This window comes from Vanellus vanellus (genome assembly GCF_965231255.1).
Source record: "Vanellus vanellus genome assembly, chromosome: 2".
Classification (NCBI taxonomy): domain Eukaryota; kingdom Metazoa; phylum Chordata; class Aves; order Charadriiformes; family Charadriidae; genus Vanellus; species Vanellus vanellus.
The window spans coordinates 122,061,284-122,085,156 of NC_138906.1; the positions used below are offsets into that span (position 1 = coordinate 122,061,284).

Here is a 23,873-nt window from a genome sequence, read left to right on the forward strand (position 1 = left end):
TCAGGTAAGCTAGTCTAAGAGCAGTGGCTGGTCTACAACAGCTATTAACTCTTTCCTTCTGCTTATGCATCACACTGGTTGCTGGCTCTGCAACATAGAATTGCCCAGTCCTTCTTCAACAGTTTTTCTCTTTAAAATGCGGTACACTTTGTTCTTGTTCTTAAGAGTTGAGGAAGAGCAAAAAGACAAAAGCAAAGGAAGTCTAGGTGTTATTCCTGTATTGTACCTAAGGGTCATAAGCTGCCCTGTTCCTGCCCTTTTGAGATACCTCTTTCTTTTTGTCCCTCAAAAGATACAAGGTTGTTTCCTCTCAGATCCATTTTCATGTGGTACACGTTCGTTTTTGCCAGACCAGTGACACTGGCAAATGTACTTGGAAACTGATGCAAAAGTTCAGTGAAGGCCGTGGTAGATATAGGAACGCTGTTTATGAGATGAAATGATTAGTACAGCGTTTCCTCCGTGCTTTTGGCAGGCAGCAGGCACTGGTTCAATTGATAAAAAGAAAGAAAGGCATAGATGTGTGACTGTCACTGTAACTTGGTAGCTTCCCACTCAACGGTATGCCCAGTGGATTTTATTCCAGGGCAGATGGGGATCTTACTCTGAGGTGGGGCAGATGGGCAGGAGGGGTATAGGGGCTGTGCAGCCCAGGACACATGGCAGAGCATAAAGGCACTCACAGGCACTCCACCGACAGTTTACATCCCAACTGCATCCAGGTGAGTCCACATGGTGAGCTCCATATATTGATCTCCACTAAAGAAAGAACTGAGTAATTTAAATGACATTATAGGATGATTAACCATTAACCAATGGCTAATTTGGACCTGTGCAAATTTGAAGAAGCTCTTGAAGAGACTACCCAGGTGGCCCTGCATGCTGGAAAAACAGGCATTTCCACACACCTATTTGTATTCAGGTACCAGAATGAAGTGCCTTAGACTCAGCATTTTACAATCTTGAACAGCAAGATGCTGAGCAAAGTACATAGCTGCAATAGCTTTAGCAAATATATATATAACCTAGGAAAAGATTATAATTTAACCCTACAGAATTTTTTTAATGGTCATAATAGCTAGGGGAAGATTTTCATTGTCATGGCTGATCTAATTATTCATTTGACATCTGCAGTCCTTTGAGAATAAATGGGGAATTTATGAGAATAAATGGAGAATTTATGGAGATTCCCTTAAAAAATGTCATACACTCCCAAAAGAGCCTAGCCAGGACCGTAGGAAAATAGTGGCCTCTGGTAGTGTTTCTTACTATATCAGAAACATTTGCATCAAGTTGCAGATTTACTGTGTATCTCTTAGTGTAAGAAGGGGACAAAAAATAAATTTATTACCTAAACCATCTAATCATTTTGCTAACAAAGAATTTGACCTTTAAAAACATCGATCTCATGGCAAGTTCCAAGCATCTTTCAGCAATAGGAAAGGTTAAGGCATCAGGGCTGGCACCAGGTTATTCAGTGAGCTTTGGGTATACATTGATTTGGGGATTTTTTTGCAATCGCTTGTCTAGACTGATGGATTAGTACGTAGACATGAATACATATTAAAGCTGAAGAAGAGAAGTTTGGTTTAGAGGGATCACAGGGCCTACGGGGGCAGCTAATGAAGTAGTACCTCATAGTGATCAGTGCCCAGTGACCTTGGAGTTTAAACACTTCAGAGCAAACGCCTGCTGAGATGAGCAGGTGCCAGGTGAATTCGTACATTACAAATGCCCCAAAGCAACAATCATCTATTTAGATGTTTCTTTTTTTTGGACTTTGGGCTATGTCCCAGGATGCTCCCCAGACATAACCTTGAAATGATCAAAACCTGTGATTTTATACCTGAAGCCCAACCCAACCCATGTGTCTTCTAAATTGTTTGTTGACAGTTTACACTTCCTCCTTTTTAAATTAACTGGATTTGATATAGGATACAAGATAAGATTGATTTTCTTATTTTTCTGTTTATGATCAGTAATGTTTCTTTGTTTCCCATTAAAACAGCCAGTGTTAGTCCTATGAGCAAAGAAAATTGAGAACGATCATTAAAACTCTAAAAACAAACATACTCCTCGTAGAAAACCAAAGTGGGCAGCAGGCTGACAAACACGCACACCACACACACCTGAAATGCCATTATTTTTTAATGCAATTCTTTCCAAATTGAAATTCAAGCTCAAACATGAACCTCCCTGAGCACATTTTTTAATTAGAAAAGTATTATCCCTGGCTTTGCAGAGAGGGAAAACGTTACATAATTAGCAAGTAGTGAAATCAATGGAAAATCTCTCTCTGGCTTCAGCAGTTACTGCATTGAGCACTCGCTGATGTGCCAAAGCTCTGCCACAGCATCTCAGTGGCAGACTCGTGAAGTAAAAATCAGAGTTCTCGACACTAGTTCAGAAAATTCAGGCAAACTACTTTGACAGGTAAATCTCATGTCTTTTCCTATAAATCCCTATGGAATGTTACTCCAGGAAAGTGATAGAAGGCGTCACATTCAGGTCTCTATACTATAGAAAGGATTTTTTCAGAGCTCAGGAATTCATTAATTCTTTGGAAAGTGCTAGGGAAATCTATCCGGATTACTGAATGGCTTACCATCTATCAGCCCCTTTCACTCCAATGTCACAGGAGAAGCTTACAAGTTTTTCTGGTCAAAGTCAGATATTCCAGCCTGTCTGAGCATTTTGTCATGTAGAGGCAGTTGGCTTTCTAAATAAAATCAAATAGAAGGGAATGGAGCAGAGAATAAGGAGCTTATCTATGTAAAGCAAGCATAAATGTGTGAGACTATGCAGAAGAGAGAAAAATACTGTAGCGCAGTTGGAAAAATCCTTGACATAAACAAGAGTATTAGTGGGACGTGTTTGTTCTTGACCTGAACACTGTAATGCTTCCAAGCAGGGAACATGCTTTCATTAAAATTAGGTATTAATTCTAATTCTTTACAGATGAACTTCAACTGATTTGGAATTCAGATAAGCCTTAAAGCATTTACATATTTGAGGATTATCTAAATTTTTCCATAACTGGGGGTCTCATACTTCTTGGCTTCCATAAGGCTGAGGTCACTGTGCACACCAGGGACTTTTTGCCATTCTCTTCTCCAGCCCTCTAATCACCCTGTATGCTGGGTGATCACCCCTTCTTCTGGGTTTTGTCTGTCCCCTAGACCCCAAATTGCCTTATGCTATCTCTGTATTAGCTATGGAACCCTGCTGTTTCTTCCACACCAGGATTCCTAAATATCTCTTTCCGAGGAGTTGTCAGTGACTCTGTTTACTGTTTTCTTACAGTAGGGCTTTTATGCTATTGCTCTGTGCTCGGGCTCTGTGTTGCGCCACTTTCCTTGCGGCATGTATCCTGCCGGCAGTCTCTGGGAGCTGCCCTGCTCTTCGTGGCAGCTTCTCTACTCCTTCATAACGCCTCCTTACTCCTCAGGGCTCAGTCTCCTGTCATTTCATGTTCCCATATTTTTTTAATCTGGGACAAGTTATTCAGTTTATAAGCTTCAGACTCCCATTGCACAGAAAAGGTTTAACAGAAACAGACAACAGTCAATCAGCACTTGGATGCTCAGCAGTTATCCATTCCCTTTCTCCTTTGCCCTCCCACAATCACGTGTTTTGATTCTCCTCCAAGGGAGAATCATTCTTCCCAGCCAGCTATTCCAAATTCCTGAGCCCCCCCATACAGTTTACAGAAAGCATTAGCATATTGTGCTAACAGGTTGAGGCTGACAATGGAAGGAGGAAGATCTACCTAGGATTGGTTTCACTAGGCTACCGTAATTTTAAATGAGGTTCACATGGGATTTTAATAAATTCTGTGTAAATTCTAGATGCTCCACGGTCTTCCAGATTGGAGAAAATTTTTTTGGAGACTTTTTTTTTAACATTCTCACGGAGTCCACTCGTATCTTAGAACTTACAGAAATAATCTATTTATCTGCAAAATGTGTGAATGGAGATTCACAAACACACAAAATCTCATTTCCCTTCAAAATGGTGACCCTGCTAACAGTCAAAGGATCCCTATCGAGGCTATGTATGGGACAGTAAGAGTTGAAAAAGACAGCAAATGAAGGACAAGAAAAAAAAACTCAACTTTGGGGTTCGAATTTTCCGTGCTCCTTATTCACTTAAAAAACCAGCTGCCAAAAAGTCAATGTTATAAAAGAGGAAAGTAAAATAGATAATATGGACAGCTGAAATGTACTATCCCCGTAGACCTGATTTTTCAGAAACATCTACCTTGCAGCAAAACCTAGGAAAAATAATTAGTTTTTGAAGTCATTCTCCCATAGAAGAGCAATTTCACATGCAGGCATTAGCTCCTTGGCATTATTTCCTTGCAGAACAGCTGACAGCAAATGTCAAGACAGTACTAGAATACAGATAATTTCTCTTCCTAACATACAAAGCAGTACTGCTTCCAAGAAATATTTACAAACAATGAGAGAAAAATAATGAAATAAAGTGTCGATGCACAGATGTAAGAGCACTATTTACCTTTCCAAGATCTGAATACAGCCCCAAGCACTAAACTGCAGCATGATTTGTTACTGCTGGGCACCTTGCATTGACTTTTATGTGTATGCAAAGCGAGCGTAGAATGCTACCTACGTATCAGCCTGCTTTGCTGTAAGTACAAAGGGCACTTTGATTCCAGTTCAGGAGATTACTGTAATATAGATTTTTTCAAAAACCAACTTTGCCTGAAGAGAACAACTGCATAAAGCAGCCTGAAGGCATGAAAACCACTGGAGAAATAGCGTCCATGACTTCTCTCCAAGACCTTCATCATAACCCTACTCAAGTTAAGAGGCAAAATTGCTTTTTGTTAGAATACTATGAAATCAGTAAAAACTAAGTGTGCCAGCTCCTGAGAACAGAATTGTAGACTCAGGGTTGTTTAGGACACAGGGAGAAGGAAATGCCAAACAGGGCTGTTTCTTTGTCTCTCAACTAGAACAGAGTACAGTATGGACAATTTTTCCATGATGCAGCTGGAGATACCCATCTTCACCATGCCTACTCCCCCAGTTGACATCTTCCCCTTTCCAACATAGGCTGGGGACTAGTCCAGCCCTGAAAAACCTCAAACCTAAATGTACATTTCAGAGCATAACAATAACATTTCCAGTATAATAAGAGTTTCACAACTAGAACGTTAGCTAGGTGTTAACATAAGCTACCAGTCTACGCTAGTTGCCTTGGCTCCTTCTGGGGAACATGGAGCAATAGAGGGCTCATTTCACTTTTCTGAGACTGTTATCTTCCCAAGGGAACAGATCTCTCCAGGTCTTTTCCCAGTGACAAGAGGAAACCTCAATGTCTACCTGAAGATTAGGCGAGATGAATCCTTAGGAACTACTGGTGAGAGGCAGATGTTGTCAGATCCTATCTAAACTAGGTTTCAAAAAGAAACATTGCTCCTTTTCAAGAAGCAGGGGAACTGCTTGGGAATCTGTCTCCCAGCATGGACCATTACCACTGCTTGAGCCAGACAATGAACAAACTCCATCACCCATATACTGAGTCTGCATCTATATGTGGGAACTGGTCTTCAGAAAGCATCGAATACATTGAGAAGAAACATGGAGCGGGCACAGAGAAAGCATTGGGTCATTATCGTGCACAACCTGAGGGCAAGGTAAAGAAGATCTCCTAGAACTGGTTGGATTTCTGGGCAAACAAAGGTCATTTACATTATTTTGTGGAGGGCTTTCTACGAGTCTAATCTCCCCAGGCAAGGGTCATGTTTGTGTCCGTTACTTATTCTCTTTGCTCTAGTGATCCTGCAGTCCTTCCATTGACTGCAATGGCAGCGCTATTCATGGACTGACTCTAGGATTGGACTGTTTACTAAGCAAATAATCAGAATCAGCAGATTTGGAGTCATATGGGCACCCAATAAGCAGCCTGTTTTGTTGTAGGATTGGGTATAAAATCCCAAATCCTCTCAGCTCCTAGCTGCTGGCACCAAGGCTCACTAACAGCAAGCAGAATGGCCTTTCACTCTGTGCTCTTTGTTTTCTTAGCTGGACTCGTATTTTTCTCTGAAGCTGCACCACTGGTGAGTCTCTTTTTATTCAAACTCAATCATTACAAGAATGATAAGCTAGATTTTCTAGATGACTAGCATCCTCCTCATCCATGAAATTCTGTAACCATTAGGCTTTGCTGGAGTGTTATTTTACCACCATTTTTTAAGAAACTTCTTCAGAATTCTTAAAACTTGTCTCTTTTTTTGCCGTTTACCCATCTATTTTAGGATATTAAGGAAGGGTCAGGGATCTAGGAGGTGTGACCTTTTATTTCTCTCTGTTTCTGTGAGTTCATGACTCACATCCATATCTTCAATATAGAGGTAGCTTTACCTTCTTCACCAAAAAAGTGCTTCTATAAAGCAGAAAAGGATATTTTTCAACTATTACTAAGTATTCCTTATAGTGTAATGAGCTTAAGAAACAAACATTCTTTGAGCCCTAGGGATGTAACAGGTATTTATTTGTTGGCTTCCTAGGCTAACTTACTCTTCCTGCACTTATAATAATTTACTATTTTCTTATTTGTGACCTCATGAAAAAGGTGTACTTTATAACATTTGCCCAGGGCCATATGCAACTCTAAATATTTATCAAGCAATCTGTGTGTGTGTGTGTGTGTGTGTGTGTGTGTGTAATAAAGTGATCAGTATAAAGCTCTAAGACACTCTGCTTTAAGAAACAGATGTTTGAGAACTAGCTTTGAATACCATTTGGCAAGGAACTTGCTTTTAAGTCAGCATTAATTCTGCAATAAGAAACCATCTTTTCTTTGAAAGAAGGCTTTTGCGGGGCTGGTGAACAGCTCCTATTCAACCTCTCCTGCTTTTCCCAAGGTCTCCCATGGCTCTGTTGATTCCAAATGCCCTCTCATGGTGAAAGTGCTGGATGCAGTCAGAGGAAGTCCTGCAGCTAACGTAGCTGTTAAAGTCTTTAAAAAGGCTGCAGACGGAAGCTGGCAGGACTTTGCTACCGGGTAAGTTACGCGCTCTTATGGAGCCATTTTCAAGGTGCCTTGGGCAAACACTTGAGAAGTAAAGGGAATGGAGTTCTGATCAAAAAAGCAATATGTTTTCTAGTACATCTGTCACACTATCACTGTTAACAGTACATGAATTCAGGTCTAAAAGCCAACCGATTCATGGGGAACTTAACCATAACTGAAATACACGTTAATTGTGAAAACGTGTTGAGATGCTTATCTTATCTTTGTAAAGGAATAGGTTTAATAATATTTTTTTTCGGCTAGCATCAGTATTATCTTTCCTTTCTATAAAAAGAAAAAAAAAAAAAGCCTATTTACCAGACTTCTGTAGGTAATCCACGCTAACCTACTGTCTTCTTATGCAATGGATACAAAGCTTTATTTGCAGCAGTCACACACAAAATCCTCTCTGTAAGCTTTGTCTGTACGCATGCAAATAATAAGCACATTAGTCTTCTCCTGTGTAACAAATGTGCTGCTTGGAAGAAACTCCTTGACCACAAACTTTTAAAGAGCCCCATTGTAAAACACAACACAGAAGCACAATCTCAGCATTTTTGTGGGCATTTCTATAGATCTGCATGGCTTTTGCTAGAACGACAGCTTAATACTTACAAAGCATCCTCAGAACATCACTAAGGGGCAGGCAATAATACTATTATCTTCAGTCTGTGGGAAAAGTATGGGTAACAGGGGAATACAGTTTACTAACATTTGAATAGCTGAAGTATTCAGTTCTTTAAGTTTCATTGTAGCAACTCATTAAATCAGATTTTTAAATAAGTCAAGGGATACCTCTAGTAACAGCAGAATATTCAAGCACTGAATGACAAGCACAACCATGGACAGGAGCCACCAGAGCATCCAAATGTCTTTTACTAGCATTTTTATAGCATGATTTACATAAAAGCTGCAGAAAGAAACAGAGGAGAAGACTATAAGGAGAGGGGTACCTTTCTCTCCATCTGAAGGGTTTCTTTTTATAAAACTCAAACCAAAAAATACTTTTCCCCATTGAAAAGGAACAAGAAAGGTTGGGAGACTGAAGGAGAAACAAACACCTCCACTCCCAAATGCTGACTGTTAGTCTAGAAACAAATGACTCTTGGAATGGATTTATATACTTTAACAAACAGAGAAACCCCATTGCAAAATGACATGTTTTCAAGGGAAGTGGAGACAAGGATAACATCTTGTCCCTAGTGAGTATTTCTGCCAGTATTAGGAAACCCAGATTATTTCAAACGTTTCATCAAGTACATGTAATATAAATTAGAATTTACAGAGGAATAAGATAAATGTAACACCAGTGTTAAACGCCCTCACTTTTGGGGCATAACAGCGTTTTCTTGTTCAGTTGCAACGCTGCTCTCAGCAAGCCCGAGGAGACAAAGCCACAGTTCTTCTTAGCCAAGTTCTGCTGACACTTAGGTCAGTACACCACTGTGAAAATCAAATCACTTCTTAAATATAAGTTGACGGGATTAACCTTAGGCAAGTGAGAAGCGTCTTGCTGGGGGAAGGCAGTGGAAGAACATTAAACCACCACTCTTCTTGCAGGTAAAGTTTTCAACCTTTCCCTTGACTTGCATCTTAACCAAGCTGCTTTCAGCGATACCATTGACTTTAGCTCATGACACTCGTTTGAACTGTTTTCTCACATGTGGTTGCAATTATTTTTTGGGGGGGGGAAATCAGAGTTTCTCTGTGTTAAAGATGATAAAAATATGAATGCAAACAAGGAACACAATCTGTAACTACTCCTGTCAGATTAATATTATTTTTAAGTTACAGTACCTAACAGATGCATATGGAAAGTTAATTTTGTACAAATTTCTATAGAAGTTATTTTTGTACCTTTTTTTTGTTGTTTTTACTTTGCTAACACATTTTAGGGAATTAGACAAACACATCTAACAACTACTGAATTTGCAGTAATAGTATTTAAAAGGCAGGGAGGAAGTTAGCATAGCAACAGCTGACTTTATTGAGGCTTGTTTCAAAATTAGTCTAGCCAAAAATATTCAGAGATAACTGGAGCCGAGACACATTCTGAGGAAGGCCTTAGGGCACAGAAACCTGGGAAGCATGTGATTTGGGTTCTTTATGAGCTCCTTCCATGACTAGCTTTGACCTTCTCGCTCCTCACATGCTTTTGGAAATCTAGGTCTTATCACATAGTTCAAGAGTTGCATTCACCAAACATAGTTCTCATGTGATCTAGGTTGTAAATAAATAAATAAAATAATAATAAACCACCCTGTTTCTGCATATTCGAATTGATTCCCCCCACCCCCTTTTTTTTTTTTTTTAAAAGAAACTCCGAAATAATAATTCGTGTTCCCGAGATATTGCCTCAGCAGTCTGCATCTGAGGGCAGAGTTTCTCTCAGTGCAGTATGTGTCCCAAGAGTTCATTACAGTCATTGCACAGATAGAGTAGATTTCACCTGGTCACAACATGCAACTAAGGTCCAGACGGTGAAAAAGAGGATCAGGATTGCAGTCTAGGCTGGAGTCATAGTAACTTAAACAGTGGTTTGCCAATTTTTTGCTGGAAAATGGCAGCTTTAACTTAATCGTCCATCTTACAGCAGATGCTAGCAGTCTACATCCAATTAGGAATAAGCAACCATACTATATTTATTCCCCCACTCCGACAGAAATGCAAGTGCTACTCAGAAGGAATCACTTGTAGCGTTTTGCTACCAGGGCTGAATGCAGGGCATCCTCTGCCTTGAGCTTATCCCATCCAGGTGCTCCAGTAATGCTGAAGGGTTTGTTTGCGAGACCACTCGCATTGAATGGCTGTCACTTAACTAAAATTAAGAAAGTGCCATTAACTCCTGATAGCAGGCAAGAGTCTTCAAGGGAGGTTTTGTTTCCAGTTTCCCAACTGTTCTGGATGGTTAACATCTGCAACTCTGCGTCAACCAATTATGGAAAGCAGCATTCGAGCTACATCCATGCTTTTCTTAAATTAAAACTTATTTGTTTACCTCAACAAGTATTTTGAGGCAGACACCATTTTTCCTTTTAATTGGTTTGTGTCTAGACTATCCAACTTATAAGCAGATGTATATGAATGCTAAATTGCACTCTAAACACTTCTGCAGAATCTCAGCAATTCTGTTTCACGGTTTCAAGGACGCTCGCCAATGAATTCTTTGTCCTTTTACCTATTGCCGGCAATACAGGTTAAGCCAGGAAGTACTAACTAAATCAAAAGAAAACAGATGTGTACACTTCACAAGTTGTCTGTGAGCCATGTGTCAAACAGGGCTTGGATTCTCTGCAGGTTTGGTCTGCCCTGAATACAGTGGATTGATTTCTTTTGTATTGGACCAGTGAGACTTCTGTCAGTCTTCAAAGTGCTAAAGTTGAAATATAAGAAAACTTGAAGATTAGCGTGGGGTCCTCAATCCTGTTACTTCTTAATTTAAGCAAAAGCTCTGTCATTCAGACTTTTTTGATTCACCACCATTAACCAAAGATGACAAATAAGATGAAGGAGGAGGCAGAGGCTGCAAAATAAAAGCTGCAATAAATAAAAGGAGGCAAAAGAGATAAATGGGGTTTAGGACCTAAGGATGTAATTATGCCATCGTACAAAGCTTGCTCATTTTCAAACAAATAGGGTGCAATGTCAGCTATATTTCCTTCTTGCTTCTCAACTTCATTCACCCATAGTTTTTTCTTACGACCCGAGTACATAATCTCTCTGAGCTGGGAATTCCTATTGCTCATTTACGTAGCACTCGGTGGAAAAGGTGCCTGCTCTTTGACCAAGGCATTGTTAATTCAAATTAATAAAACCTTGTAATACTAAATTGCTATTCCAAGACACTACCACTCAGGGTCACATAAAAATGGATCAGTGTACAGATGTAAAACCTATAGCCTCAGTGCTAATAAGAAGAGAAATGATTTTCCACTAAAATCTCCCTTCTCTCTTTAATTATAATTTGAGATTTGGCACCTTGCCTTTCATGACAATCCTTTTCCTAAGCCACTAACATTTGGTTCCAGAGGGCACTTGGTACAAGTTAAACATCATATTAAAAGAGGGGCCTTAACTATAATCCCTGCTGTAGCAACAGAAATGACCAAAAAAAAGCCAGCCAGCTTTGATTTGTGACGTACACGGATGAGTTGGTAGCAAGGACAGGATCTGCAATATGGAAACATACACTACATAGGAGGAGGGAATTATTCCAAGTGATTAGAAGCCATTCAGTGCAGGCTGTGCAGCACCTCTGCTATTAAATATTCCACATTGACTGTTTCTGTTTAGCATCTAAATGACAGTATAAAATATTTATGGAGATATTTTACCGTTACAGGAAAACCACAGAGTATGGGGAGATCCATGAGCTCACAACAGAAGAACAGTTTGTAGAAGGAATATACAGGGTTGAGTTTGACACCAGCTCTTACTGGAAGGGACTTGGCCTTTCCCCATTCCATGAATACGCTGATGTAAGTATTTGCAAATATACCTCATAAACTATACATTGTGTAGTGGCATCAGCTGGAAAGAACAAATACAGTCCTTTAATACTGAAAGAGCAGCATAATTTGGTGAAACGGTTCACTGCCACAAAAGATTGGGTAAATAAAGGCAGTATATAGCCTTTGGCTAAGCCCAAGGAAGTAGCCAACTTCCATGCAAATATTGCCGCAGCTCTTCTAAAGTGAAGCTGTGCCCATTCACCCATTCAGAGCAGAAGGGACCTTTGTTCAAAAAGAGCTACATTATTCAAAAGCACGTAGCATTTAAAAAACAAACAAGGGAAAAAAAAAAAGATTGCTTTTATCATTGCTGAAGGAATATAGGGATTTGAAAACCGTCATTTTATAGGAAATGAGCTCTTCTTTAATCAGAGGAATTTCCATCATATCAGTCACCTGGAAATACACGAATTCTAGTATGACCTGTAATTACAGGGCAAAATGTGTTGTTTGGTTGGTTGGCTTTGTTTGTTGTTTTTTTTTTTTTTTAATATTGCTCAGTACTGAAATATGCAATAGAAAAAAAGGCATAAAAATATAAAGAAATAATCATAGCGGGAAAGGAAAAGTAGGCTGTTTCATCAACACCCGAATTTCATAAGCAGGTCAGCAATATAATCATGTCTTGTGCTTCCCTTTGCTCTCAGCCCTACACTGGTTTATTGTGTGCTCAATTCTATCACATTTACTTGGCACTTCCAAAAATGTTGTTTGAATTCTTCAGGGTTAATTTGCCATTACATTTAAGTTTCCCCAAATTAACTGGTCTGGAATAGCTGCAGGTTGCATTGTAGAATGATTTAAACCGCAACTCTATGAAGCTCTGTGGAAGACCAAAACAAATGACTTGGGCCCAGGTCCCCAAAAATCTGAGGTGCGGCTTGGGTCATTTTGGTCCAATAAACAATCCTAAAAAAACCATTCCCTAACCATTTGGATGTCTGAAAGCTGCTGGGGCCTGTGCCTACAGAAGGGCTTCATCTCAAAAGGTACTTCAAAGCATCTGGTTGGGACTGTTCCAGCCAGGCTGCTGAGGATTATTTTCTTTGATGTAATAGCCTCCAGGTCAACAAATTAGCCTGGGAAGTGGGCAGAGTTCAATGACTGCCTGCGTACAAGGTAACTGAAGCCTACATTCCTCACGTCTCAGCAGCTTAGACTTTGGCAGGACCAGGATGTAGGAGGGAACTCTCTAGTCCCCTTGTAGAAAGTATGTCATGGTTAAGAAAATAGATCAACTATTAGGCTAAAGAGAGCCAAAGAAAGGGGCAGCTTAACCCAGGTGATGACACTTTCCTGGTAACTGGGTGTCCCAAGTTCTAGGGACTGATTTAGAGAGGAGCAAATTTGAACCATCTTAGGACAAGGGTCTCTCCCTGTTTTGGCATGTCTAGCTGCTCTTCTTGCTCTTAACGCAAGAACTGACCCATCACCAGCTGTGTTAAAAAAAACGGAGTGAGGCACTGAAGTACAGAAAGCAGATTTGGGCTTCAACTGCCTACCTTGCTTGGACACCTCGCACAGAGGTTGTATTTAAGTTCACTAGATGGGATTTCATCACTCTGTCTTTCTTATTGGTTGGTTGAGATACCTCCCCTTCATCCTCCCATTCCACATCACAAACTAGAAATACGCATGCCTGACTCAGGTGCTAGGTAGCTCCATGTAGCTTCACCACAGCTGAGGCTCCTTGCAGACCTGGGTCCAAACCTCACAAATTTCTCAGTTTTCAGTGAGCATCACAAAGAAACGCGGAGTGCTACCCTTCAGAAGGGTAAAATCACCGATTGAACAGAACTGGCAAAGTAGTCTGCAGAGAATACGGAGTGTGCTTCCTAATTCTTAATAAGGTAGTTTTGAATGTACGTTGTTCATTGTGATCACAAGTTTTCTCTTTTCCAGGTGGTGTTCACTGCTAACGATTCTGGTCACCGCCACTATACCATTGCCGCTCTCCTCAGTCCTTTCTCTTATTCAACCACTGCTGTTGTCAGTGATCCCCAGGAATAAACATTATGCAAGCACCCTCCTCCGCTAGAACTATCATAGGCTTTTAGGAGAAAGGTTTTTCCTACTGCTAATGCATAACTTTTTGCTACGTTAGTGGTTGGTTGGTTTTTTTTTTTTCCCCATTTTGTAACCTGGCAACTTCAGTCAAGTCAATAAAATGTTACTACTTTAAAATAGTTTTGATTCTATTGGTGAAGTTTTATTGTGTTCTAAGGCATCATGATGTTCAAGTGCAAAGGACATCTGGAAGCCACGCATAGCATATGGAAGCAAATTAGCACTTTGTTTGGTTCTATTATCTTCCTCCATTACCTTAAAAATGCATTGGCTCAAAGTAAGAAAGTTATAGAGTTGTGCTACCTTAATAAATTGACTAAAGACTTTCCCACTATCAACTAGGTGACAGGATAAATAGGAGAAAATCTGAATACCTAGCAGCAGAACAAACAATGCAGGAAGATTTTTGAAATACATACATATATATATATATATATATATATGTATATCCGGAGAGCTGAAAGGGTTAAAATCTGTGTCCCCTTACTTAAAACTTCAGGTAAACCTCAACACTTTGTGTCTTCAAGAAAAAAGTTTGCTGCTCAATCAATCTTGGAAGTTCTAAAGCAATTTCAATTAGCACTGTTTTTAATGACTTTGATCTTTAACCCAGTTGGCTACTGTATTCAGATGCATTCTAATTAAATCTCTAATAAGTCAAATCTCTAGCCATTATTAAAAAAAGTCCTAAAATAGAAGCACCATCTTAAGACTTTCTTCATATTTTTAGAAACAGGAAAAGGTAAGCTGTAGAGTGACTATGATTCAAACAACGTTGATAAACTGACCAAGGAGTTTGAGGGCTTTGGCAGCGATTTCTGCAGCCTGACGACCTATTGTATTTAAGATACCCTGAAGCAGAGAAAATGTTGTTTAATGCTATTACAGAACCTACAGAGACCGTTACCCGAAATCATGCCATTCAGAAACCAGCAGCGCTCACCTGCCACTGACCTTGGAGTTTATCTCTACACCCAGAGCCTGCTGGGATGACTGCATACCAAGAGAATTCACAAGTTACAAAAGCTTGCCTTTAATGTATCACTATCTGGTTACTTTTTTCCCCGATTCCTGGACACTATTGTGGTTACACAACTCTCGTAGCAGTTCAAATAGGTCCAAAACAGCACCCATCTTAAAGCATGCAGATTTCATGGGACATTGCTATTCCTGGAGCTTGAAAAACGGCAAGTTTGATTTGCAGTGGGGTATGCCTAGTCCTCGAAATCGGACATAAATATGTTCATACAAGTGTAGTCTTTAAAAACAAAACAAAAAACTGCTCTGCATGTAGTCATCTACCTGAGGACAGGACAAACCTAGTAGAGAGTGCACAAGCGTGTCTACCCAAAGACCAAAATGACTTCACTTCAAGAAATAACATTTCCCTAAAATGAAGCAGATGCTTCTGGTGGGGGCTGACTTGCAGTTGTACAGGGAAAGTCCCGAGCCTGTACTGAATCTAAGGCACAAGTAAAGTGACAGGACTTAAAACACTGTTTCACTGTGCTCCAGAAATGGATATGTAGGTATATAGTTATCGTGCTGGAAACCAAAAGTAACATCTTTTTTGTCCAGGGGAATGCATAAGATAACTAGATAGCCAGCACACTATCCACTTACCTTTTATCAGAGGTGGGGGCGAGGCCACCACAGGGAGACATCTCATAATACATAAACATGGGCGAGTCAATTAAGCCAAGCTATAACCACAGAGAAATTCTCACTGATACTAAAATTTCTGAGTTGACATCAAATTTTTATTTCTCTCAACTATGAGATCTATCCAGCATCATTCTTCAACAAAAAGAGAAAAATAAAACAGAATAGACATTGTTTCCAAGAAACAGATCATAGCAGTTGAGCTAGGCAATATTCACAATATTTCCACAGGCAATGATAGAAGAGACTTATTTTTGCAGACAAGGTTCATGTTTGTATGGGTTACTTATTTCCTCATTGTTTACTAAGTAAATAGTGTGAATTGGCATGTTGAAAGTCATGCAGGTTTTCTGATAAGTAGCCTCATTTTAGAGGCCTTGATATAAAAATCACAGATCCCACCAGTTTCTGCTTGCTGACACTGAGACTTCCTAGTGGTAGGCAAAATGGCTTTTCATTCAGTATTTCTTGTTTTCTTAGCTGGCCTGGCATTTTTCTCCGAAGCTGCACCACCGGTAAGTGTCTCAGGATTGAGGTCCTTCGTACTGATGTAGTCCCAGCTTGCCTTTTTTTTTTTTTTTTTTAATACTTTAATTGGTGTAAATGAAAAATAGAATATTCCATTTTATTGCAATTATTTTGATTTTATGGTATGTATTCACTATAGTTCTCTCCTCCTGCTCTTTTTCTGGTCCTTCTTTCTCCTTCTCTAGTGATTAGTGAGAGGGCTTTATGGTTAGAGAAGCAGCACTTGGCATTAGACTCAGCAACTATGTGAAAAACAATGTAAGAGAAGAAAGGAAAAAAATATCATATTCCCTACACAAAAGCCTTGGGCCTGTTGAAAAGTAACTAACAGCCCTTATAAGACAATGAACAAGCGCCTGTTGTGAGGGGTTTCATCTCCTGTCGTGAGATCCATGCTGAAGAAACACCTGTAGACCTCTCCCTTACTCCTCTACGCACTACAGCTCTACCCCACGCAAGCAAGACGGGATCTCAACACTCATTGATGCAAGCAAAGAACAGAGCCAAAGCCAAGATCCCACCACCTCCAGAGGCCTCATTTATTCCAGCAAAGCAAGCTAGAGGCACAGACGCTTCAGCTTGAAATCCTCCTAGGACAGACCTCTCTTTCTTCCTTCCTACTCGTTCTTCCAGTCAAGCTCTGATCTTTGGTAAAACGAACACCTGACCAACCTTTGTGAGGAAGCAGACTTTGACTGAGCTCCCAGAAGTGTAAAAGCCAGGAAAACAGGTGGTGGCACTAGAGTGTTCCTCGTCAATGTCTCAAAAGAAACGGTAGCGAGGAGCCTGTGCATTCCAGAAAGGAAGCCTGAAGAGCCAGGGGTACAAGCAGCACAGACACATGCCGATATGCTGGTCTGACATAGGACAGGGTTCCTGGCCGATGGGAGGGTTCAGCACACCACAGACTGTAAGAAGGGATGTAAGAGAGGGCTCTTAGTTTTTAATATCTCCATCACAATTCATTAAGCAGTTATTAAATGGAGATCAATGATTACTATTTTGAGATCTTCCCTGATTAGCACCTTCCACAAAGCTCTATTGTCTCACTTTTCACCTACAGAATTAGGTAATGGAAGGTCAAAGCCCTGATTCAACTTACCTTTGAACAGGTAAAACATCAGGGCATAACCATTGCTTGTGATGAAAATGTTGGGAGTAAAACTACAGCCATCCCACCCTTGAAGGAAGGTTTTCCTCTTTTATCTCTGCACAGCTGCCAAGGGCTGACAAATCTGATCCAATATGGTATTAGGAGAGAGTCCCCACGTGGTGCTCAAGTTTACAGCAGAATTAAGATAACTACGTCAACAAGACATCAGAGGCTCTCAAATCCAGAAAGTTGTGCTCGAATTGCCACTTCAAAGTACAGAGGAAGAGTTGCCAGATTTTTAAACATTCCTACAACCTTTGATGATTTAATTATTTCCTGTTGAGGTCACAAGTTAGTTACCACTTCATGCTGGAGATGATGTGTAGCTAAGCCATGCCAAAGAGAAAACAGAAATGGGTTCTCACACACAGCCACAGTGCCTCCCCCAGCGCACATGACTACCCTCCTCCCGACATCTTCCTCCCGGGTTCCACTGGATCCAGCCCCCAGAGAGCTTCAGGCTATATTTCTTCAGTACACAGCGATCTCTTTGAGGAAAATACAGTATATTCTGTAGATCTAAAGAATAATGTTCCTTGCTGCTTTATTGCACGCAATTGCTTGCCTTTCTTACAACATAAAAATTTTCTCTTCCTACCTGAAGGACTCTGCTGACTCCACGCATCCTCTTTTTATAAAAATTCTGGATTCAGTTCGAGGAAGTCCAGCTCAAAATGTTCCAGTTAAGTTATATAAAGAAGCTGAAGATGGATCTTGGCAACTGTTAAATTCAAAGTAAGTCATACCAAAATAATGAGTGAAAGAAGGGAAAGGCAATGGGAAGAGGCCAAATAGTTGAAAACAGTTTCATATTCTCTAACAAACATGTCTCTCTTACTCAGAGGAAATATAACATACTATTGAATGAACTTGCTGCAGACTGGCTTTTAACTGTACTACAATTTCAACTACCAAAATGGTTTTATAATGTTTTATAATTACTGTGAGCACAAGAAAGTACGTGAAACTATCCTTTAATTCAATCATCGCTTCTCTTCAATTTCATTACAAAGGATTGTATTACCTTTTAGTACCCACTAAGGAACTGCTGTATTGTTACCAGAAGAATCAGGAAGACCCTTTTAGTTTGTTTGAAACTAAGACTCTGGTTGAGAATCCTCCCTTTATTGTCTGTTTTCCTTCTTTCTAACTGATTTTCATTTCACACAACACTACAGCCTTAAAAAGAAAACACGGACCTGTTTTGAACATATACCACATCATAATTGATAGCCTTCTTTGCGGCAAGAAAATGGAATCAGTCAAAAAGAAAATCTGGGGATAAAGCTTTCTCACCTCCTCCCCCACAGAGAAGTAATTACATCTTAAAAATAAAAAAGAATCTCCCAGATATTTAAATGCTGCCATGTCTTTTAAAAAATACAATTGTAGAATTTCAAATGTAGACTACTTATGTAAAAATTCCCTCGATTTTAGTATATCTTAACACTTTAAAAACTCAAAACCAATTTTTACTTGAAGTATAATCTGAAATGAAGTTGAAAAAATTATTTGGGAGTACACAGAATGTACAGTCTTTACTCGATAAGCAACATCCCACTTCCACACTTATCTCCTCAAGATAGTTGCAAGCCTCACCTGAGACCTTTCCAGGTCTGTTAACAGTATGTTCTAGCTAAAATGTGAGATGGGGCTCATAAGGGCTAAAGCTGGCATAGCGCAGGAATCTCAATAGTAGGATCCCAGACTCAGACACATTTCTAGAAGGCCCACGAGAAACTGTTCGTAAGTGGCTCTTTGGTGCCATAGAGCAGTGGCCCAGCAGAAGCAACAGCGCTCTCATGTGTCTCCTTGAAAAATATAGCTACAGTGAAGGCCACACGTATTTGTACAAGGTGGGGAAGAACAATCTATTCACCTTGTCCTACCTGAATTGCCCCTTAAGCGAAAAGATAGCTTCATACATATTCTGTCACTGGGAATGTGTGAAATTTTCCATTGAGGGTGTTCAGTTCACTTATCTTCAAATCTGATCTTAGAGGCTTTAGATAAAAGACACTCAGCTGAACAGCTAGATGTTGACTGAAGCCTTAAAAATATACTTAACATTTGAAACAAAGAACATAGTAACCTTAAGATGAGGTATGTAAAAGTCATGATAATACTAAATCAACTTCTTCAGCCTTGTTAATTTGTAAATAATTGAATGACAGCAAGAGATTCTGAAATAACTTTTCAGTTAAAGATATGTTTGGTTTCAGCTGAGAAAGCTTATTAGCGAAATGAGCAGTTATCTAACAATGATCAATCTATGACAAAGAAAAAATAGAGACATTTGGAACAGATAAAAAAAATCTGATAACTGACTACAGAGCATCTTGTAAGATACAAGTAGTGTTCTATGACTTCATAGTTCTAAGCTATATTAAAGCCCAAATTCTAAGTAATGCACTGGGCAATGACATAAAAACCCTTCAATTCTTTATTTTTCTCTGTGTGCAATTTGCGTAAAATATGTTCAGAAAAAGATTTGGCAGCTAAACCACAAAACAATGTTTTGTGACTGCTAAAACCAGGCACTAGCAGCAGTGTTAGTTGCGGACAACCTACCCAACCGCAAAACTAGTATTATATAACTTATTTCACAGAAATAGGTCTAATCCAAGAGACATGTTTGAGAGACAGCATTCAATATTGGTTCTGGAGTCCCAGAGTGGTTGGCGTTCAAAGGTCTATAGTTTCAAGTCAGTACTATGGCCTTGAAGAGCACTGAAAGCGTCTTTCAATCAAACCAACCCATCTGTTTGTTGAGGATGGAAAACCAACTGATCAATACAGACAACGGGGAATTCCACAGACTACGCTGTTGGGCGACCTACCATCATTTCAAATAGCAGCTCTCAAATTTCAGATAGCCAACTGTAAAAAATATTCATACTGATAAAACAACTCAATGCATTTAAATAAATAAGAAAACTATGGGAAAATCAAGACAGTTGACCCTCCTTGCTAGCACAGTAAGTGCATCATAGAGCTTCCACATTGTTTACAGTGGTGGTGAAGTTTTCCCTCTGAGTGGGTTCATTTAATTAACTCCAAGACTCTGCCAAGAGCCTATGAACAATAATGCCAGCTTCTGGCTCACCCCCAAACCATGCAGAGTAGTGACATGGCAGGCAGCCATCTGCTGTGGCAATCGTGGAAGTAGCAAATGCCAAGATAAGCTCTGAAGCATCCATAATACAGATGGACCTAAGCCATTCCAGATCAATAGAAGTATTCATCATATTACTTAAGCTACGCGACATCACTCAAGTTCAATTGCTAAGAACTGCATTTTTCTCAGGATTTTAACCAAAATATAAGAGTGCATTCTTCTGCCACCACACAGACAAACCAATGACAACGGAGAGTCCCATGAACTCACAACTAAAGAACAATTTGCAGCAGGGATATACAAGATTGAGCTTGACACAGCCTCGTATTGGAAGAGACTGGGTTTGAATCCCTTCCATCACCATGCTGATGTGAGTATTCATTTTCTCCTGTACTTTAATTGCAAAGAATAAAGATACTTTATATGTCTAGGCTTCAATTACTAATTGCACGTTTTGAACTTTTTCACTTTAAAATATTTTCACATTAACACTTTAAATCCACAGTCTCAAAGCTTTGTAACAACATATGCATGAGAGAACCTAGTTACTAGCTTCCCAGTAACAATCACTAAGCTCTTACATGCATTAGTTACAAAGGTTTTCCATCCTACCTTTCTACCTCTACTTCAGCCTGCAATTCTTTCTGTGACTATTTCTAGACACCTGAGGGAGAACAACAGGTGGAGTTCTTTGTCAAGTCTCTTGGGAATAGGATTTTTTTGCCTTTTGGATCCCGTATTTGTACAGCTGCAGATAAAGTTTAGATTTTTAAAGACAATGGAAGTATGAACTGTGTTCTGGATGCTTGGATCCTCAGTTTGCAACAGGAAAAAAAAAAAAAAAAAAAAAAAAAAAAAGTGTAACAGGCCTTTTTAGCTTGCATGGAACAGAGAGACTGGTTAGATGAAGGTGGTCCAAACCAGCTACCGAGGTCTGCTGCAGGGTTTGGGATGTCCCCTTCCCCTCCACAGCATCAGTCCTATCATATGTGACAGATCAGTGAGCACCACCAGCTGTACCATTTGCAACTGCTGCTCTAACAGCCATTCCTCATCCCCTTGGAGAGAAGGTGGCCAACACGTGGCTTAAATTTTGTTTCTGCCTCCCTGAAATCGATGACTTCCTTATTCTAGACAAAAATGAAGGTTAATGCTGGACAGTCTTGCCTTCTGTGATAGCTGAAATAAGAGGTAAGATGAAAAATCTACAGCATGCAAGTAAACTGATTATACATCAAGATAATGTTTAAGTCTATATTCCAAGCTAGAAATTAATTCAACCCACAGTGTAACAGCCTCCTTTCTTAAAAATAAGTCTCAGTAGGGATCACGTTTTGGTCATTTCGCTGGTTGTTTCATATGCATCTTTTTTATTAATGTTGAAAGGAACACATGCTACACATCACAGAATGTTATTAAACTGCATCTATTTCAAAAGTTGACAACCATTGCCTCACAACACAAAATCATCTGCTATGTACAGGGAGAAATCAAAGCATAGGACATAAGCTGGTGGGCGAGATGTTAAAAGGGCTGTTGTAAATCATGCATACAGAAGGTCATTATCATGTTGCGGCCAAAAGACAAATGCAGTCCTTCTCTATAATCCTACTTACACACCTAGTAGAAAAACTCATTGCTTCATATTTTGGCCTGATGATAGTTACTGTAGCACTATGTTTAATTTCTGTTCCTCAAAGTTCAGAAAAAACATTCAAATACTTGAAAGAATGATTTGGTGTGTTTTTGGTTGTTTGTTTTTTTGTTTTCTTTTTGTTTTTTTTTTTCTTTTTGTTTTTTTTTTTTTTTTTTAAATGAAGACAAATCAGTGGGGTTCAATGCAGATCTTCAATAAGAAAAAAAATATGGTTGCCATTTTTGAGTACAAACAAGGAAACCCCACTTTGGATAATAAATACATCTGATAAAATTTTAAATATAAATTACATGTATGCTTCTAACAAAGGATACTTAACAAGTGGAGAAACTGTGTGTGACAGGCAGTCACAGATCACACTGATCAAATCACCACAAGACAAGGTATTTCCAAAGTTTTGTAGGAGGTTAGATAAAATTATCACAATGGTTCCCATCTAGGCTTGTATCTAGAGATCACTTCTAATTTTCTTGTATTTTTTTTTTCTTTTTCCAGGTGGTGTTCACAGCTAACGATGCCGGTTATCGACATTACTCCATTGCTGTTCTCCTCAGTCCCTTTTCTTACTCAACTACAGCAGTCGTTAGTGAGCCAGTGGAATAGAAGCTGAAATTATGCATGAACATTTAGATGTTTCCATAAATGATAAGAACTTAAGTTTCTGACTGTATCAACAGCTTTAGATTTCATAGTAAATCACTAACAGTAACAGTCACTTATTCATTTTATTAACTTTAGGAAGAATGTGTGTTGACTTTGTTTTCAAATACTCTTCTGAATAAAAGTATTCTGTATTTCTGTAATCTGTACTGTTCTTCTGAATAAAATTTTAGGGTTTGAAAAAACACATTAAGCTTAGAAAAACTGCATTGAAACTCCATTACAGGGATTCTGAGAATAAACCAGTGTCTTCCAAGAAGTTAATAGACTACATTCCTTCTTGCAAAGGAAGCGAACAAAACACATCTAAAAGGCGTCTCATGAAAAGTACGAACACAGGAAATGCAATCCACCGTCTATACTTGCCCACAATAGATGATGTCACATGGGACTAACTACCCAGGGCCCCACATAATCACCAGATAAACTCACCTCCCAAGTCTGATTTTTGAGATATAAAGCAAAAACATCTTAAAAGTGACAGCAAGGTAGAAGAGCATTTAGGGATGCTACACATACTTAAAATGCCTTCTTTCCAATATATTATAACTGGTAACACTTTCAAGGAGAGTCCATATCCAGTGTTGTAGAAAACTATATTCATCAAACATACTTGAAGAAGTTTATTTGTGTATTTTCACAAAATTCTGCAAATACCTTTGTCCCCAGCTGAAGTACTCCCAAAAATTACTAGCACACAGTTATTACAAAAGTGTCCGATGGTTAGAGGAAGACACAAAGAAAAATAGGAAGGGTAACTGATGTTTCCTGAGAAAACCAGCTCCCTATTTAATGCCAGGAGAAATACAGATGAATCCTATTTCCCATTCTTGTAGTCCATATATAAGGAAGAAGACTACTCCTAAACAGAAATAAGCATACAGAAGAGGTATTAGGAGATTCAAAAGAATAGCAACCCTATCTTGGAAAAGTACACAAAACTGTTGAGTCACTTAGACCAATATAACCAAAAGCTGAAAGCATATAAATAGCAACACACGGAAAATAGTTTGTTAGCCTAATGCTTGATCCCATCACAGCCTAACCTGATGTATTCGCTGGCCAGGTTTCCCCTCCTTTTGTTGCCACTTTGAGGAACTGAGCACTAGAAAAATGAGCACTTTGGCTATAAACAAAACACAAAGAAGATATGTTCTCCGCAGAACCTCAGAATAAACAAACCAACACAATCTTTAGAATATTATATTTCATAAAAGACAATGATAAAAAAGTACAAACATTTTCATGAACAACAAAAACCAAAATTATGATAGTACACAGGAAATTCCCAGCATTTGTTTCAGTGCATTTTTCATTAAGCCTATCTTACACACCTCTACAAATAAAATAATTTTAAGTACACTTTCTCTTGCTGATACGCATTGGATCATCTTAATATTTTTAAATAACTGGCTTATTAGTAACCCACTACAACACAGTCATTAGTAAACATAATGATAGAAAAATAGACTGGCA

General features: G+C 39.2%; 2 protein-coding genes across 2 annotated transcripts; both read left to right on the forward strand.

Moving 5' to 3' along the window:
- Positions 1-4,560: 4,560 nt before the first annotated feature.
- On the forward strand, positions 4,561-13,562 carry LOC309668928 (transthyretin-like; the record flags this gene model as incomplete). The annotated part of the gene is given in 6 exon segments (XM_082479469.1): positions 4,561-4,605; positions 4,608-4,650; positions 6,051-6,085; positions 6,893-7,032; positions 11,384-11,519; positions 13,455-13,562. Coding segments are annotated over 6 exon segments (507 nt in total).
- A 2,165-nt stretch (positions 13,563-15,727) lies between these two features.
- LOC309686745 (transthyretin-like) lies at positions 15,728-22,340 on the forward strand (the record flags this gene model as incomplete). The annotated part of the gene is made up of 4 exons (XM_082499493.1): positions 15,728-15,796; positions 17,567-17,697; positions 20,315-20,450; positions 22,233-22,340. The coding sequence occupies 4 exons, from the start codon at positions 15,728-15,730 to the stop codon at positions 22,338-22,340; spliced, it is 444 nt and encodes a 147-aa protein (XP_082355619.1).
- Positions 22,341-23,873: the final 1,533 nt, after the last annotated feature.